This window comes from Rattus rattus, chromosome 8, assembly GCF_011064425.1.
Source record: "Rattus rattus isolate New Zealand chromosome 8, Rrattus_CSIRO_v1, whole genome shotgun sequence".
NCBI lineage: Eukaryota > Metazoa > Chordata > Mammalia > Rodentia > Muridae > Rattus > Rattus rattus.
Window position 1 is genome coordinate 106,836,682 of NC_046161.1, and position 19,320 is coordinate 106,856,001.

Here is a 19,320-nt window from a genome sequence, read left to right on the forward strand (position 1 = left end):
TAAAAAAAAAAAAAAAAATGCCACCCTGCATGGCTTTCTAACGTGAGCTCTGGGATTTACCTTAGGTCCCAATGCTTCCCGGCATCCACTTTCCTAGCAGCCATTTCCCCGGTCCTCACTATTTATTTTGACTACATCAAGGGTTACACTCGTTTTCCTTTAATGCTGTAAGACTTGCATACCTGCCTCATGTTTATGCACTTCCTACTCACACACACCCACACGACTGTACATGTGCTCCCCGGTGTTTTCTCTGTGCATGTGTTGTCTGCTCGATGGGTGTACACATTTGTTGCGTGACACTTTCCCTGGGGAACAAGTGAGCAGCCATCTACTCACCCCAGACAGGGAATCCATAACAGCCCAAAGTAAGGATACCACCCACGTCCAACTTAGTGGACCAGTGAGCTCTAGGAGCGACAGCTGTATCACTAAAAGCCAAGGCCAGCCTAGGTGACTGCTCACCAAAGCTGGAAACCTGGAACACGCTGTACAACCTGCAGGCAGCCTAAGAGGCTGGCTTGTTCAGCAGCTCCAGTGGTGTGCACCTCCTCTAGGAAGCTGGTCTTCTCTGAGAATGATTCCTGATTCACTGCGGGTTATACGTAAGCCTTGGGAGAGGGAGCCTAATGAATCCGGCGAGTTTCAGGGATTTTCCTGAAGCTTTTGAGTCATTTACTTCCTGGATTTAATGGGCTTTCCTAGAAGAATTGAATGCTTCACTTCCCTGGAAAACATCCCGTGTCTTAGCACACTTCAGTCCAAGTCTTACCGCTGATGAAATAGCCACACAATGACTGTTTGTACATGCACTTCCTTAGCAGTTCTTTCTTGGGTCCAGGCCCCTCCCAGCAGTTGGCTGTTCCTTAGCTGACTGGGCTTGTGGGCGTAGTCAAATCTGACAGTGTCTCATCCCAGCACTGAAGCTGTGTCTCCTAGCATTCACCCTTACCACAGTATCAAGTGGATTTGTAGTAATTTGAGCTATTTTGTGACTTTTAAATCATCTGTGCACACTGAAAGTAAATACTCATGTCTGTGTACTTGGAAAAATGAGATTTTGTTAGTCAAGAGAGTGTTACGTAGGTGTGTGTGTGTGTGTGTGTGTGTGTGTGTGTGTGTGTGTGTGTGTGTGTGTGTGTGTGGTCTGCATCTGACTCTTCAGTGCTGGCAGTGGACCCAGGACTCCTTATATCCTAGGTAAGCTCACTTCCACCTAGCTATAGCCTTAGCCCTCACGCCGCTTATAACAAGTCCTTTTGTTTTTAAAGATTTATTTATTTATTATGAGTACACTGTAGCTGTCTTCAGACACACCAGAAGAGGGCATCAGATCTCATTACAGATGGTTGTGGTTGCTGGGAATTGAACTTAGAACCTCTGGACGAACAGTCAGTGGTTAAGAGCACAAGAACTTAATTAGCACTGTCCATGCTGTGACTCTTCGTGTAAGAATTTGGGAGGCAGAGGCAGGTGGATCTCTGAGTTTCTTAGGCCAGCTTGGTCCAGTGAGAGCTACATGGTATCAAATACACAAGCAAACAAATGGAAACCCCACAAATACGTGAGCAAGCAAACCTTTGGGAACAGCACGTAAATGTATCCCCTGATGATCGCGGGCTCTCTCTCTTCAGCTAGTGTGTGTGTGGTGAAGGTAGACGGTGTCCCTTACCTCTGTAAAACTGATGAAGTCGGGGAGATCTGTGTCAGTTCTGTGGCCACGGGGACAGCGTATTACGGGCTGCTTGGCATCACGAAGAATGTCTTTGAGGTTTGTATCCTTTTCCTCATCTTTCTCTGGTCCCAGGAGTGTTGCTGGGCCCCAGTACAGGGTGGAATGGAGGCCTGCGAGGGGCTGCTGGGACCGAGCAATTCTCAGGCTCCAGAGGCTTCCACGGCTTCGGCCAGTAAGGAGGCTCTGATAGACCTCAGCTCGGCTCACAGCACGGCCCTGTTCATGACGAGTCCTGTACGCACAGGCGATACCAGGGGCTGGGGTGGAGTCCTGTGGGTGGTGAATCCATTCAGAAGTGCAGTCAGGGTGAGAAAATGGTCTGTGGAAGGCCAGGTGCCCTGTGGAACACTTAGCCCTGGGCCACAGGCGCTTTGTGGCATTTGAAATGACTAAGGTAGTGTCATCTGGTCCTAACTCTATTTTCTGTCCTCTAAGACAGTTCTCAGCCTTCCACCCCTCCCTCCCCAAACAGTCACATCCACCCACGCTATGCCGGACTGCGGTCCAAATATGTTAACTGAAATGATCTTTTGCAAGCTAAAACAGAACACTGGAACAACTAGGAGGGAATAGAAATAAAATGTAACCGTTGTGTATGTCTGAAAACTGCTGCTAAGCTTTGCAAGAAGACGACATTCCCGGAAGGCTCTACCTCTGACCCACGTGTTCCCCTAGAGCACTGACGTAATGGTGGGCTTTGTCTTTAAAGCGCCTGCGCTCCTGAGCGTCATCACCAGAGACGTTCTGGAGGCATGAGCCATTATTGAGTGCTGCCTGCCTGCCTTGTCTTTCTAGTAGTCAGTGAGTTGTCTGCTGCCTGACATCCTCTTCCCTGTTCTGGCAGACCGTCCCGGTCACTGCGGATGGAGTCCCTGTCTCTGACCGGCCTTTCACCCGGACAGGCCTTCTGGGGTTTATTGGGCCTGTGAGTATGAATAGGACCTCCTGTAACCAGCAGCAGAGAGTTCTGGCGGAAAAGGAACACCTCATTGTAGACGTCCTCTTGTCCTCGAGGTCCTTAGTTCTCAGTGTGACCTTGACCATTCATCCTGACCACCCTGGCCTGCTCCTTACCTGCATGTAGTGTTTCTTCAGCCACAGACCCACAGTGGATGCTGGGTGGGAAACAAGGAGGTGGGGGTGTCTTTGTTTTTATCATTTTCCCAGTTTTGATATTTAAAGTATGTTGGAGTGAATACATTCCATAGCATCTTGGCCCACCTTTTCTCAGGTGGATGATTGATGTCCTTTCCCAGAAACGTTGGTTGTCATAGTTCAGGGGGAGGCTTGTTCCCTTGTGGGTGTCTGAACTGATTAATACCAGCAGCTGGTGTAATGTGGCCATGTCTGTAGCCACATAGTCAGCTCATGGGTCACATGACACACCTGGATGCCTTGCCCTTGTTGGATCGTCTCAGAGTCCTTCACACACCCACCTGTAACTTTGTAGCCCTTTTGTGTTGACACCCCTTTCCCCACCCTTGAGTGTTCCACCCGACCTAGTACTGAGGGTGCACTCACATTTTGACCCCATGTGAGGTGCTGTATTCTTAGTGCTCTCAAACCCTTCTCCTGAAGCCTGACACACCCTTTCCTCAGGAGAACCTGGTCTTCGTCGTGGGCAAGCTGGATGGGCTGACGGTCGTAGGAGCGCGGAGACATAATGCAGATGACATTGTGGCTACTGCCCTGGCTGTGGAACCCATGAAGTTTGTCTACAGAGGCAGGTGATGCACCATGGTAGACCCGCACCTGGCTTTCAGATCTCTTCTCACTAAAATCTGGGAGGTCTGTGTAATAGAGGAGAAGCCAGGAAACCCAAATTTGCAGAATTTAAAATGTTATACGTAGCAGAAAAGTTACACAAAGAAAGAAAACAATGTTCGCATCAGAGATAGCAGAGGGAAACAGCTTCATTTTCAGCATTTGTTCAGCTCCCTAAGAGAGCATGGTCTGGCTCTGTAGGGGTGGATCAGCATTGAGAGCACTGACTACCCTTCCAGAAGACCCAGGTTCGATTCCAGCACCTACACAGAAGGTTTAACTCCACTTCCAGGGTATCTTAACACTGTTCTGGCCTCTTCACACATCGGCACACACAAGGTACATAGACGTATAGGCAGGCAAAACATTCACATATAATAAATACATACATGCATGCATGCATACATACATACATACATACATACATATTTTAAAAAAGAGAGTAAGGTCCAAATGCGTTGATTGGACAAAAGGACAGGATCCCAGCTGCTGGGAGGTGAGTAGGGACAAGCTTGCTTGCTGTCTCATGAACATTGATTAAAAGAACAGCACCACGCTGTGAACTACTGAAGTCTGATTCTTTTTTCTAGTAAGGTTTCAGGAGACATAATATACTTCCTTGCTCCCAGAATAAAAATGTCCTCCTGAGTGCCTGCATTGGTTAAGCATGGACTTTAGACACTCACGTCTGTGGAGTGTCGGACGACTGTACCTGTGCCTGTGACACAGTGGAAAGGGCTGAGAAGGGATTTTGTCTCTCTCTCTCTCCACCCCAGAGCTCTCGATCTGGAAGGAGCTCTTCTCCTTTTGGTCTGCCCAGCCAACTTCCTTTACAGTCTTATTCTTCTCAAAAGCGGGTGTGTGCCTTTGTTACTCCAGTGTGTACCGACCGTGAGCTGGGCCAGGCCCTGCCTGTGAGCATGCACTAAAGAAACAAGGAGTCATTCCAGGCGGGCACAGACACCTGCCAGAGGGTGGTCCCTTGAAGTAGAGACGTAAATTTGGGGATGCTACAAGAAGGGCAGCAAGAGGACACTGAGAAAGCTTGCTGGATGAAAGACTGTCGGGGTTGGGGATTTAGCTCAGTGGTAGAGCGCTTGCCTAGCAAGCGCAAGGCCCTGGGTTCGGTCCCCAGCTCCGAAAAAAAAAAAAAAAAAAAAGAATAGAAAGACTGTGTTGTGGGCTGTACCTGCCACTTGCAGAAGTATGCAGGCATACTAGCTGACAGAGAAGATAGGAGAAGCCATATCTGTGGAGTGGTGGGCATTCTAGTGTAAGGGGTTTGGTGGGCAGGGAAACCCAACTTGTTAACTTCGATGGGAGAAGACAGATTGTTTTGATAGTTCAAAACAATAAAAAAGGGGCACGTGCACACACTGGCAAATCTATAAACAAGGAAAAGGTGCACGTGCACATGTATACATACATATGAATGCAAGGAATGAAGGGAGACAGAGAAGGAGACATAGGCCAGTGGGACGGCCAGCATCTAGATACTGACTAGCAAGCTTGATACCTTGAGCTCAACCCTAGACCTACCGGGAAGGAGAGAACAGACTTCTCTCTGACCTCTGCACATGCTGTAGGAAAATAGAGGGAAATCCAGTTTTTAAAACGTTTTAAAATTTATTTTTATGTGCATTTTGTGTGCATGCACGTCTGAGTGCCACATGTGTGCATGGTGCCCACAGAGGTCAGAAAAGGGCATCAGATTCCCTGGGACTGGGGCTGCAGGTCATGAGCTAACATGTAGGTGCTTAAATCAGACCCAGGTCGCCTGGAAGAGCAGCCCTCTGAGCCATCAGTCCTAAGTAGGATTAATGGACTTACTATTGGAAATATTTGACCTATTAAGAATATTTTTTAATTTGGGCTTGGCACTAGAATCTTTATTTTTGTGAGTTGGAACTCTTTTAGCTATCGTACTGATGATAGGAGTGACAGGTTCCTTTGTGTATTAACAGTAATAGTCTACTTACTACACAGAACTTGGCAGCATTTGTATAATCTGACTTGAGAGAGGAGGAGCTCCCGCACTCTTCCTCCAAGTAGGAGTCACTTTGCCCGTGTCCTCTCTCAGGATCGCCGTGTTCTCTGTGACTGTTCTGCACGATGACCGGATTGTCTTGGTGGCTGAACAGCGGCCTGACTCTTCGGAGGAAGACAGCTTCCAGTGGATGAGCCGTGTGCTTCAGGTGGGCACGCTGGACGGTGGCTGTTTTCAGCACATGGGGGTGAACAAATGACAGGCAGTTTGATGGCACTCTCTGTACCTGTGATCTGTCGATTCTGTGGTAACCTCACTGTGACCTTTTCAACTGTCCTTCTTCATCATTAACTAGAAAATTCGGAGGGGGGGGGAAGGTGGTGGATAGATTTCAGATTAGTGAATCCTTTGGGGGTGATCCCTGAGGACTTGCTGGGTTTAATGTACTGTGTACTGATGGGTTTAATGTCTGTGTTTCAGTGTTGTAGCCCTGGCTGTTACCATCCTGAGCTCAATGGGAGCCCCTTGATAAAGCCTGGGTCTCTGAGGCCATAGTAGAAAACCGGTTGGCCAGTCACTAGGGTACCTGTCCTGTGTGGTCCCGAGTGGGAGATTGGAGGCTGCTGTCTGTGGACTTGACCTTACTGGTTATTTCTTAGTCATTACCCTGAGTCCTTCCCAGAGGACAGAGTAGAAAATGGTACTGTCAGTTTGTTTATAAGATTGTCTGTGTTCTGAATTGATGCTGAGAGTTCTTATTCAAACTCAAGACATAGGGTTTCCACCTAACTCATTGCCCTCCCATTACTGTAGTTGCTAACAATAGGCAGCATCACTCCTTGATGACTGGCACTGGGCCCCAGTGTCTCACACTGTGGTCTCCATGCTGAGCCAGCAGGAGAGCTGGGAATAGCTCACGTGATTTTACTGTTCTCTTCCTTTGGGCACCAACCAGCAAGACTGTTTAAATCCACATTAAATTGAGGCTCTAGGGGCTGGAGAGATGGCTCAGTGGTTAAGAGCACTGACTGCTCTTCCAGAGGTCCTGAGTTCAATCCTCAGCTACCATCCGTAATGGGATCTGATGTCTTCTTCTGATGTGTCTGAAGAGAGTGACAGTGCTCTGGACTGTGCTACTCGCCAAGTTCTGATCGAGTACATTCTTTATTTTCAGTTATTAGGAGTTGCTTTTTATCATTAAGTTGGTTGTATTTGAAATACAGACATAATTCCAAATTTAGGACATGGAGCGTCTGTCGGTTTTGGTTGGAGGCCTCCACGTACATTAGTGGCTCCTGAGCTTTGTGTTTTGATAAAAGAAGCTGCAGAGGCTTCTGTGTTTGTGTAGACTCTGTGTATCTCATGGTAGGAGGGCACTGTCTGTCTGCTTTGCTCCTGGACTTCCGCACTTCAGTTTTCTGTTCTGTGTGGTGTCCCTTTCCGGCTCTCCATAGCCTGGGCTAGCAGCGTGTGCTCAGCACAGGTTTATCTTCCAGGCCATCGACAGCATCCACCAGGTGGGCGTGTACTGTTTGGCCCTGGTTCCCGCCAACACCTTGCCCAAGGCTCCTCTTGGAGGAATTCACATTTCTGAAACGAAGCAACGCTTCCTGGAAGGGACACTACACCCATGTAACGTGTTGATGTGCCCTCACACATGCGTTACCAACCTTCCCAAGCCTCGCCAGAAACAGCCAGGTCAGTACCTGACAGCGAGGCTGTCTGGCCGTAATTGGGGCCGGCTGCAGCAGGTATGGCTGCCTTGGCTCTTGCAGTGGTAGCACCCCATCTCGGGCCCGGGGTTAAGGATCAGACTAGGCGTGTGCACCTGCTCCTGGTTCACAAAGTGGGGAATTGCTGGTATACCTGCCTGTTGGTTCCCCCTGCCTGCCAGGAATCAGTTTTAATGACACATTCAAGGGTGGCTCCATGGAGGTAGATTTATGTCTATAAGCAGATGCAGGCTCTGGAATCCAAGGAGCCCCTGGTGGCCACTGGGTTTTAGGAGTGGAAGTTTATCAAGGGTTAATTTTTGTTTCTATTTTAACACAAAAATGAAATATAGAGGCTAGTTTAACTAGCATATTCACTCCATCAGAGAATTGTCTATGTAAATAGGAAACACTAACTTCTCTTTACTGGTCTGTGAACACATAATTATATCGCTAAGTATGAGACACTTTAGGAGTTCTGATTTATACATGAAATACAGTAAAGCAAGAAAACATTAATAACTTGGTTGACACCCCAAGACTATGTTAGATAGCATAGTTTATGTTAGAGAGTGATCTGAATATTTACATTTAAAGAAAAGAGTTAAATACCCTGGTATGTTTCACAATAACAAGTGTTATATATGTAATTAGATTCGTGTGACAGTTACAGATTAGAGGTTCCCAACTCATCACTTGGAATCTGTTTGCAGAAGTTGGACCAGCCTCCATGATTGTTGGGAACCTGGTTGCCGGGAAAAGGATTGCACAGGCCTCTGGGAGAGAGCTGGCCCACCTGGAGGACAGTGACCAGGCTCGCAAGGTACCGGGCAGCTCCTGGGGGCAGGGCAGCTCCTGGGGGCAGGTAGCATCCAGGACTGTGCCGGTGCGAGGCCTCCTCTCTCTCTGCAGTTCCTGTTCCTGGCGGACGTTCTGCAGTGGCGGGCTCACACCACTCCCGATCACCCGCTGTTCCTGCTCCTGAACGCTAAGGTGAGCGGTGGACTTTCGGGGTCACTTCCGTGTCCTCCTTGTTTCTGTTGGGGGAATAGACTGCTGTTAGACTTCAGTCCCTTCTGTGGCACCGTCCTCTCTGCCTGTCAGTTGTCTTGTGGAGACCTGTGCTTTAAATAGTAGACACAAAGTCTGTTGATGTGCATTTATCTGGAAAATTCTTAGCAGCTGTATTTTCTTATTACAAACTGTATCTGTGTGAGTGCCTTGTGTGAGCATTTATGAAGTACAAGGAAATGTTTATATGGTAATAATTATACATTAGTCTTTGTATATTTCCTCACATCTTTGAAATGACAAACACTATTTGCTCTTCCAAACTGCTTCTCCTTTGGGACTGAAATTTTCTGTCATATTGTGTGAGCATCTGTTAAAGCTCTACTCATACTGAGAATGCCTAGAATCAAAGGAGATTCTGTAACCCTCACACCACAGGATTACAGAACCAAACACTGTGACAACCTTGCGTGACTCCCTGTCAGTTACACCAATCGTACTTTAAGATATCTTCATTTTTGTCACGTGGAGAGCAGGTATTGTGAGCTTAGAAAACGTAAATTCAGTCCTGCTACTCTCTGCTCATTCAGAGACTTACTTTTTATTTATTTTTATCTGGGATGATCTTACTGTGTATCCCAGGCTGGCCTTCAACTCTCCATCTTTCTTTCTCAGCCTCAAGGGCAGGCACAGGACTGTGCCTCCCTGCTAAATAGGAAACCTTCTCTGCCAAAGACTCAAGTTTCTCATATGGGAGGCTATCTTGCTTCCTGGTGTATCTCAGTAAACACCCATCTAAAACTGAATTCTAAGTCACGCTGACGACAGACCGTGACTAATTGTCAACAAAGATGTAGTCGGCTTGTGGAGAAGAGCCCCCAGAGCAGCAAAGAAGAGAGGATCTGAGGGCCATAGCCCTGGTGCTGGCCAGGGACAAGAGGGCAATGTCCTGCAGGCCCCAGTCAGAGGCCTGTGAGCCAGGTCTCAGGGAAAAGGTGTGAGTGAAGTACTTCCCTTCCTAGGCTCCGATTGGGCCCCTCAGAGGTTCCCAGCCCCCTACTAGAAGCATCTGGCAGAGCACAGGGGCCTGATGTGCAGGGCAGATACTCCTCTGTCTGGAAGCATCAGCACACCAATGACCTTGGTTCTTCTCCAGGGCACAGTCACCAGCACTGCAACCTGTATCCAGCTGCACAAAAGGGCTGAGAGAGTGGCTGCCGCTCTGATGGAGAAGGGCCGACTAGATGCTGGGGACCATGTGGCTTTGGTGTATCCTCCAGGTAAACACACACCCAGGGCCCTCTCCTGACCCTCAGAAATGGAGCTCAGCCCCTCCCTACCCTAGTGACATCAGTGCCCTCTTGAGCCCTCTGGGTGGGACCTCTGTTCCTAGTGGACTTGGTGGCTCCTTGGCTGTCAGGGTAGCAGGTGCTCAGGCCCAACCACCTCACTCTAGACTCTTACCCTTCCACGGCACCTCAGGTCAAGGGATGGGCGGAGGGGCAGCTCGTGCTGCTGGCTGCCGTGAGCAGAGCTGGGATTTGAAGTACAGTTGTGCTCTTTAGTGAGCTCCTGCTTCACTGTCTCCAACTTCAGTTCAAACTGCAGGGGTTTCCTAACCCTCTTCCTAAGACCGCTTCTCACTCTCCAGGACAGTGGCTCTCAACCTCCCTCACTCTGCAGCCCCTTTAATGCAGTTCCTCAGTTGTGGTGACCCCCAACCATGACATTATTTTGTTGCTACTTCAGAACTGTAATTTTACTACTGTTAGGAGTTGAAATGTAAATGTGGGAGACACAGCAGCTCTGATATGTGACCCCTGTGAAGGGGTCGTTCACACACCCCCAGAGGTCATGACCCACAGGCTGAGAAACCCTGCTGTCCGACCTAGCAGGACTGGTACTTCACGTGACATGCGGAGTTCTCTAATAATTATGATGGCACCTCAGCCACCTTGGTGATATTTTAAAGGACAGGCTGAAGTGTTCGTTCAATCTGTGTTCACTCATGCCCCACCCACTCTTTCACGGTGCTGAGAGGGGAACTCAGGAGCTTGGAGAGGCTGGCAAGACCCTGTCCCACCCTTATCCTGGGGCTTCGGAGGACGCCCTTCTGCTGTAACCTGACTCTCCCTTCGCACCTCCTCCCTTCGTGCAGAAGTCTCACGTCTTAGCTCAAGCTTCTTGAGTCGCCCTCTCCCACTGTACTTTCTCGCCCCTTGCTTTCTTCCTGGGCCTCGGCTCCTTCCGTCTCTGAGTTTCTCTTTCTGTCTTAGGAACTGACGTTCCCTCTTCTCTCAGCTCTTTTCACACTCCGAGTTGTAAATGTCATCCATGACTTTTTTCTTAAGCCTGTGTTGTCTTGTGCTCTGTCACGGTGCATCTTTATTTTGAAGTGAGTTTTTAAAATGTCTGTGTCTGGTATTTTACAGGCTATAGTTTCTATTAATATCGTTTTCTAATGCCTTTCCATATGTTCAAGATAGACCGTCAAAAGGTTTTGTAGGTGTCTGAAGAATGACTCCCTTTGGTGTGGAGGCTGCAGAGTCTTCTCTGCAAGTGGTTTGTCTCAAAGGCTGTCCTCTGAGGTCTCTACACACAGACTTGTCCAGCCCCGAGGTCTCTACACACAGACTTGTCCAGCCCCGCTAGCTCCTGGGTCTGAGGGGCCAAAGGTCTACTGCACAGTGCGCGAATGTTCTCTGCAGTGTGTGAGCACTCGGTGTGTCCCTAGCTCCACATCCCAGGGCCCCTCCTGGGACCCCTCCCAGGGACAGGGGCTACCCCCTTCCTATACACACTGTCATTGTCACTATCATTGAGAGTTAGCCATGCTGCAGTAAAAAGACATCATGCCTGCTTGTCCCTTTTCTAGCTGTGGACGAATGTTCTTGGTTGTCCTCCTCAGGCCTGAAATTTTCTACCTATACTCTCGAGCCCAGCGTTGACCATGTGCCCTGTCTCCCCAGGGGTGGATCTTATTGCTGCGTTCTATGGCTGCCTGTACTGTGGCTGTGTGCCTGTCACTGTGCGACCCCCACACCCCCAGAACCTTGGCACCACACTGCCCACTGTGAAGATGATTGTCGAGGTATGCTCGCCCTCCCGGCAGGCCATGCATGTCCTCTGGGGCGGGGAGGCCTGGTGCCTGTCATGCACGGTCTCTGCAGGGTTGTACGGAGATAGAGGCCAGCCTTACAGCTTACTTGGGCTCTTGCTCCATGTGATATAGGTCAGCAAATCTGCATGTGTCCTTAGCACACAGGCCATTACACGGCTGCTCAAGTCCAAAGAAGCAGCTGCGGCTGTAGATGTCAGGACCTGGCCAACCATCCTAGATACAGGTATGTGTCTCCAGCAGCCGCCCCTGCAAAGACAGACTCTTCCTTCCCTCCCGTAGGCTTGCTGTTGCTGGAGTTACCTTTTCACCTGTGAGAGATGACTCAGTGGTTAAGAGCACTGGCTGCTCTCGCAGTGGACGAGGATGTAGCTCCTAGCATCTGTGTGGAGGCTGGCAACTCCCTGTAACTCCAGTGCCAAGGAGCCAATACCCTCTTCTCACCTCTCCATATGTATCTATATCTATATCTATATATATATATATATATATACTGCACACATCTATATGTACTGCACACGTATACACTCAGGCATACGCACACACATGAAATGATAACGTATTGTTCAGATAAGTGGGTCAGCTTGTGTAAATGGTGACAGGCGTTCTTGGGTCTCCCTAGGAGAGCAGCACACTGTTGGAGAGCCATTAGGTACCACTGTTGCTTACACAGCGGCTCCCTGCTCAGGATGTGAGGCCTTCTCCACTCTGCGCCCACCATCAGCAGTCCCATACTCATATGGGGGACTGAAATCCTATTCCCTACTGCCTCTTATCACATAGTTACCCACCATTCGTGAAAACTGCACCCGTCCCCAGAGTCCCTGTCCCTCTCGTTGGTGAGTGACACCATGCCCCTGAGATACCATCGTTCCAGCTGAGAAGAAGCTGTGTCCTGGTCGAGTCAGCATGGTGACTGAGAACAGCTCTGCAGGTGTAGACTGCTCTGCTAGGAAAGCCCGGCACTCCAGGGACCAGTGCTGGCTTCCGAGCAGCAGGAAGCCCCCCTTTCACGTCAGACCCTCACATCTGAAGTTCCGCTTTATGTGGACACCAGAGACTGATACTGATACTGTGGCACCGAGACGCTGACACTGGCCAGGGCCAGGCTCTGAGCTCAGTCCGCTCTTGTTGTACCTGTGCCCATTTGCCCGGCAGCTAACGGCGGTCTTACCTCAGGACCCCAGGAGTATGTCAGCCTGGCTCCTCTTGTGGCTCTGCCACAGCCTCTGCAATATTGGCAAATGCTCAGCACGGTGACCTTTCCCAGCTAGCAGGAGAGGAGCGCTTCCTGTTGCCTTCAGGCTTCACGCCTGCAGTGTGACTTGGCGAGCCTGCACCACAGCTCTCCCCGAAAGTGAACGTTCCCACATGTAAACAGCGTACACCTCCCACTCTCCATGACCGATCTGACTCGGGTCTCAAATCCTGCCTATCTCTTGCCTGGGGAGGTTGACGCTTCCGCCTGGGCAGACTGTATGACGTCAGCCACCGGTATCTTCTGTTTAACAGATGACATTCCAAAAAAGAAGGTAGCAAGCATTTTCAGACCACCCTCCCCAGATGTGCTTGCATACTTGGACTTCAGTGTGTCGACGACAGGGATCTTAGCGGGAGTTAAGGTAGGACCTCACGAGCGAGCCCCTGTTAGCTCCAACCTCGCGGGAACCCTGAGGGAACGGGCAGGAGCGGGGCTGCAGCTGGGAAGGATGCAGGCTGTAGCTTTAGGCCATGCTTCTTGTCCAAAGCACAAAGCAACATTATCATGTTTGTTGTTTTTAATCTATGTTAAATGTTGACGAATCCCAAAATTAGACCCTGGGAGGACCGCATCTTTTGCTGTTTATGGAATGTCTGGTCTCTCAATTGAGTTTATTTACGTGAATTAAGAGCACACTTACAGTGCATGGCTTGAGAGGTCAGGATTAGCACCATTTGCTGCTCTCTCAGAGGACCTAGGTTCCCGGCTCCCATTTCAGGAGGCTCCCAACCACATAATCCCACTCCCACAATATGCCACGCCCTCTCCTGACCTCCGTGAACGCCAGCCATGCACATGGTGAACATAAGCTCATACCTATAAACAAGTCCTCTTGTGATGGTGCAGTTAGAGTGCTTTACTGCCTGCCGTGGGTTCTTTGGTTCTACGGGGTACGAGCCAAGCGTCGTCTTAGAAAGTAATCGGAGCCGCAAGCCCAGCCAACCACAGCGCACAGCAGACGAGGCCACTGACCCTCGCTTCCTTCACAGCACTGAGCTGGCCTTTTCTTCCTCCTACAGATGTCACACGCAGCCACAAGTGCCTTGTGCCGCTCCATAAAGCTTCAGTGTGAGCTGTACCCCTCACGGCAGATTGCCATCTGCCTGGACCCTTACTGTGGCCTTGGCTTCGCCCTGTGGTGTCTGTGCAGGTGAGGGTGTGCACCCATCACTCGCGGGCCTGGGGGGCTTGTGTGGCTCCTCAGAACTTAGGACCCTTCTACGGCTTTCTGAGCAGCTAGGGAGCCTAGAAGCCTCAGTGGGTTTGTCTGGGGAGTAGGTGGTTAGAATCCAGGCTTACAATTTAACAAAAGAGTAAAAGTAGCTGGGCATGGTGAGACGAGCCCTTAATCACAGCATGTGGGATTCAGAGGGAGGATGACCTCTGGGTTAGATGGCAGCCTGGTCGGTCTACATAGTAAGTTCTAGGCCAGCCAGGCCTATGCAGTGAGCCCTGTCAAAAAATGAAAACGAAAGGAAGAAAAAGAAAGGGAGAGAAGGGGAGGGACCAACAAGGCGGTCAGCAAGTAGAGACACTTGCTTTGCTGGCTACCTGAGCTCAGTCCCTGGAATCCACATAAAAGAAAAAGGAGAACAGACTCTATGAAGCTGTCCCCTATCTGCTCCATGCACACACATACACACACACACACACACACACACACACACACACACACGCACATACACACACACATACACACAGACATACACACATACACACACACGCACATACACACACATGCACATACATACACACGCACGCACACACACACGCATATACACACAGACATACACACAGACATACACACATGCACACGCACACACAATAATAAAAAGGAAAAGAATAGAAGTATTTTCCATTACATACAAACACCATCCATTCAAAGTGGTTGGGAAAAATCTTGTGGTTCTTTCAATGCTGAGATGCTTCCTCTGTCATCAGGAAGCTTCCTAGTGTAGTGTAGTGTAGTGTAGTGTAGTGTAAGTCCCTGACGGTGTTCCTAGTGTACGGACGGACGTGGTCCCTGACGGTGTTCCTGAGTGTTTGGGTGGAGGGGAGCACCACACCCAGTGTCCTTTCTGCTGACTCCCACTGGACCGCTGAGCACACCCGTGCCTGTTTGGGCTGGGGAAAGGGTCTATGTGAGGGAGGAGCCCGTGCACGCAGGCCTGTGCACTTGTTCCTTTCCAACTGCCTCTCTCCCCACAGCGTGTACTCTGGACACCAGTCAGTACTCGTTCCCCCACTGGAGCTGGAGAGCAATGTGTCCCTCTGGCTGTCCGCCGTCAGCCAGTACAAGGCCCGCGTCACCTTCTGTTCCTACTCAGTGATGGAAATGTGCACCAAGGGCCTCGGTGCTCAGACAGGCGCCCTCAGGGTAAGTGCGAAGCAGGCCTTTACAGCCACAGGGTTCTTCCAAGCCCACACGCCTCTACCAAGCACTCTTCCCTAACCAGGGAGGAGGTACCTAAGTGGGCAAGGCAGAGGGGGCCATAGACTTTAGGGCACTCAGCAGTGCTTCTGTCTTAGGACTCCCCGGGTGGAGGCAGAGCTGGAGGAAGCGGGGTGTTCAAACCCGCCTTTGTGTATTCGGATCTACAGACAGAGGCCCAGGCCGTCGGGTCAGCACTGCGGGCCCAGACTGTGTGTGCGCGGGATGACTTCTTGCTCTTCTGCAGATGAAGGGGGTGAACCTGTCGTGTGTGCGCACGTGCATGGTGGTGGCTGAGGAGCGGCCCCGGATCTCGTTGACACAGTCCTTCTCCAAGCTATTCAAAGACCTGGGCCTCCCTGCTCGCGCTGTGAGCACCACCTTCGGGTGCAGGGTCAACGTGGCCATCTGCCTCCAGGTAAGGTGGCTGCACCCAGGTCTTGCACCCATACCAGAGAGTGACTCCTTTGTAGGCGGACACTAGTAGGTGGCTCTGTCTCCCTCCACGTTGCAGCTGCAGATGCTACCGTTCCACATAAGGTACTCTGCTCTGATGAGCAGGAGTATTTACACAGAAAACGTCTGAGTTTGAGCCGGACTATTGGACCTATGAGCATTTCTAAGTTAAATGTAATAGGCAGCTGATTTTTAAAGCAAGATTGAACTGCTTTCTTAAGACCTCTATAGTAATCTGTGTGTAGTGGTTTACTCCTTTTATTCCAGCACTCAGGAGGCAGAGGCGGGTGGATCGCTGTTTGAGCCTAGCCATGTTTGCATAGCAAGTTCCAGGCCAGCCAGGACTACATAGAGACTCTGCCTTTAAAAAGACGCACACGCGCACTAAGGGTCATACTCTGTATGGGCCACTGTAGAACCGTCACTAAAGCAGTAATCTACGTGACATTTTAGAACTGACGTGAGCATCACAGGCACTTGAGGAGCTGTCCTTGTTTTCTGGCCCGTATACCAGTCTCTACGTCTCTTCTTTCTCAGCACTTCTTAAATGTTGATCAGATATCTGACATAGCAAATACCAAAAACAGCACAAAGTACCCTTTCTGGGTTCCCAAAGCAGTGCTCGACATGTACCCTGTCCTCTTGGTGGCTTCATGTGCAGGGCAGGTCTTGGCTCCAGGATCTACACCTGTGTAGAAAGTGTCACCCTGTTTCCCACCTCATTGAGCTAATGTCCCTTAACCTCGAAAAGCCTCTGTCTGGACCGTTTTAAGTCTCAGATGACTGAGTAGCAGACATGTTCCCCTGTGCCTGATATGCAAGTTAGGAAGAGACTGAGTTAAGAAAGACCTGATTCTAACTATGAAAGTGCCCCACCCCCATACATGGGAGGGCATCGCCCGTGTGTCAGCATGTGAGTGCCGTGTGCAATGGCAGGATCGTAGCGATAGGTCTGTGTTTGCTCTTTAAGATACAGTGATGCGTTCTTCTCTCGCGTGTGTTTCTCACGTGGCCTGTGGCCTTCTGTTTGTTTCCTGTGCTATTTCCTCCCTGTCTCCCTCTGCTGGCCGCCCTGGCCTCTGTCAGCCCAACAGGCTGGGAAAACTAGCTGAGCAGGTAGGACCTCGCCCTAGCCCTCAACCTTGCTAGTGTCTCCATGTCTGTCTCCCCCTTCCTTCCAGCACCCCACCCCACCCTGCTTCTCTGAGTCCATGTGCTCCTCCATGGACTTCAGAATACATGTTTCTCTTGCCGTCTTAGTTTATTCACAGGGAGAAGCGTTTGACTTCACAAAAGCTCCTTTGTAACCAAAGGTGAAAGGAGTTTTTCAGAGGCTGGAGAGAGGTTATGCTGTCTAGAGTCCTCAGGGAATGGTGTTGACCAGGGTATCCATTTAATTCGATGTCCCTCGTCAGTAAAACAGCAATGCGAGGCCAGTGAGATGGCTCGGGGCTGAGGGTGACTGCTGTTGCGTCTGATGACCTGACATCAGTCACTGGGAGCCACATGGCAGAGGAGGACGACTGACTCCCTCACACATGCTCTAGGCATGTGGGTGTGCACGCAAACACACAATCAAATAAGTGTAATAATAACAAACTCCGCTCAGTGACAAACTGATACATTCTGCCACATGGGATGACACTCAGGTTGTCTGGTTCAACTGAGTGTCTGCTGTGCTTAGTCCTCAGTGGAGTTAGTGGGATGCCAGGCCCCGGCCTGATGCTGGGTGGAAATGTCCCCAAGCTGCACTCTTGTATCAGGCAGCAGAGGCCAACAGGGTCAGAAACTGCCAGTACTGACAAGAATCCTAGGATCTGATGTTTCATTCACCATTAGTTTTGCTCAGTATCATCTAGCCAAGTAGATGTTTGGGGGACAGCATCGACTCTGCCTGGGGCCCACAGCCCTTGTGCAGACTGGATGCAAGATGCAAAGCTTCTTTTCCGGGAGTCACAGGCAGCCTGGGAGCGGCTACCATGCGGCCACGCATGTGAACCTGAGCAGAGCATGAGAATCCTGAGAGAAATCCCTCTGTTGTTTTCCTCCAGGGCACAACAGGCCCAGATCCCACGACGGTCTATGTGGACATGCGGGCACTGCGCCATGACAGGTACTGCCCTTCCCCGCCTGCACGGTTCACCCGTCCTCTGTAACTAAGTGCTGCAGGCTGGGATTGCCCGAACTGGGCATCTCCAGCCTCCTGTGAGGTAATGGTGCTGTCCAAGGCAGGGACACTTACCTCAGGAAATGCCACCATGGGCTTACTTGTATACATGTGATTTGCCGTTTTAGAAATGACTATGAGGTTGGGGATTTAGCTCAGTGGTAGAGCGCTTGCCTAGTAAGTGCAAGGCCCTGGGTTCGGTCCCCAGCTCCGGGAAAAAAAAAAAAAAAAAAAGACAGAGTTATAGAAATGACTATGGAGTAAATTTCATTCTGAATTTCTTTTCTTTGTCCATTTTTAGAGTTCGTCTGGTGGAACGGGGTTCTCCGCACAGTCTGCCGCTGATGGAGTCTGGGAAGGTAGCATAAACCTTATAACCTGTGGTGTGGACAGTGCTGGGGCACGTGCTCCTAGTGAATGTGTGGGACGGGCAGGGCCACCGAAATGTGAGATTAGGTCCTCGAATGCTGTGAGCATAGACCTGGCGCTGGAGAGCCCAGATAGAGAAGCAGGAAGAGACTGCCTCTTTGCAGACACTGGGAGGGTGTGGGGTGGGTAGGCTGTGGATGGATCAAGGGCCCTCACACTTCCAGTCATAAAGGGCAGCTCTGATCCTGGACTGAAGGTGTGAAGTATTCTCTAGTCCAGGGTGATAGAAGAGAACAGGCCCCACCAGGGCACAACCAGAGATTTGCCATCAAAGCAAGTCTTGGCCTAGTGAGGTCCCCAGAAACCTCCAGGCAGTTGGGGGGGCTAAATTTGCCCAAGAATGACAAACAGAAGTGTGAGCCCCTTTGGGTCAGCAGAGAAATCCTGGCAGACCAGCATCCTCAGAAGCAAGGAGAGGTCGAGGAGGACTGACTGACTAGGCAGGGAGAGAGTACTACAGGTCAACGGAGTGGGCACGTGCTGCCTGCCTAACGTCAACCTCTCGATATCCAAGATGATCAGAGGTTCCCGGGGCTGTGCACTTTAGCCCCAGACGCCCACTGGCCACTGCCCAGGCCACAGCTGTCTTTTTAGGGGCAAGGAGGGAGTCAGAGACAGCATCCGACATGCTTTCCAGTCCTCGGTGCCCTGAGGGGTCCTGTCTATAGCTGTACCCACCGTGTCCACATGTGGCCGCACCACAGCTATTTGCACACTGCTTTGCGGAGTAGCATGGGCCTGCTGGAATTGTGTTCTCAGTCGGTTGCTCTCGGGGTTCAGGTGGGCCATGGAGGGAGTGAGGAGAGGCTCCACCCATGTGTGAGGGAACAGAGCATCTCAGCAGTGTAGAGCCAGGAAATGCCTGGTGTCCTTTATTAGTTCATGCGTTCCTGCAGCTCCCCCTCCACTTTTCTGAGGTCCACGTTATCATCCTCTGTGTTATTCATGGGGAGCCTGGGGCCAGACTTCAGAAACAGGGTGGTGTGACCCAGACCAGAGAGGACCCCCAGACTGAATGTGGTAAGCTTAGCAGGACACACGGCCACTCAGCTGCCTGGGTCAGCAGAGAAGCTCACAGGTGCGGTACCTCTCCCTAGCAGCTCATGCCGAGAGCAGCCTGGGAAGGACTGTGTTTGTCAGGGAGAACCACCTGAGGGAATGGCTGGAGGATCCTCAGAATGCTCTCCCAGGAAAGAAAGCAGCACCTGTTTTCAGGAACCAGGCCATTTTGCTCAGATTCACAACGTGT

The 19,320-nt window shown here is 50.5% G+C and overlaps 1 protein-coding gene across 1 annotated transcript in view; it reads left to right on the plus strand.

Moving 5' to 3' along the window:
• Dip2a (disco interacting protein 2 homolog A) overlaps nt 1-19,320 on the plus strand; it is a 78,190-nt gene that overhangs the window by 53,419 nt on the left and 5,451 nt on the right. The window contains exons 19-34 of the mRNA XM_032911055.1: nt 1,635-1,771; nt 2,580-2,660; nt 3,335-3,462; nt 5,580-5,694; nt 6,983-7,184; nt 7,912-8,021; nt 8,111-8,191; nt 9,366-9,489; nt 11,179-11,300; nt 11,442-11,553; nt 12,840-12,949; nt 13,608-13,738; nt 14,797-14,965; nt 15,267-15,437; nt 17,527-17,588; nt 17,944-18,001. Coding sequence (XP_032766946.1) covers nt 1,635-1,771; nt 2,580-2,660; nt 3,335-3,462; nt 5,580-5,694; nt 6,983-7,184; nt 7,912-8,021; nt 8,111-8,191; nt 9,366-9,489; nt 11,179-11,300; nt 11,442-11,553; nt 12,840-12,949; nt 13,608-13,738; nt 14,797-14,965; nt 15,267-15,437; nt 17,527-17,588; nt 17,944-18,001 — 1,913 coding nt within the window. The remainder of the gene's footprint in view (nt 1-1,634; nt 1,772-2,579; nt 2,661-3,334; nt 3,463-5,579; nt 5,695-6,982; nt 7,185-7,911; nt 8,022-8,110; nt 8,192-9,365; nt 9,490-11,178; nt 11,301-11,441; nt 11,554-12,839; nt 12,950-13,607; nt 13,739-14,796; nt 14,966-15,266; nt 15,438-17,526; nt 17,589-17,943; nt 18,002-19,320) is intronic.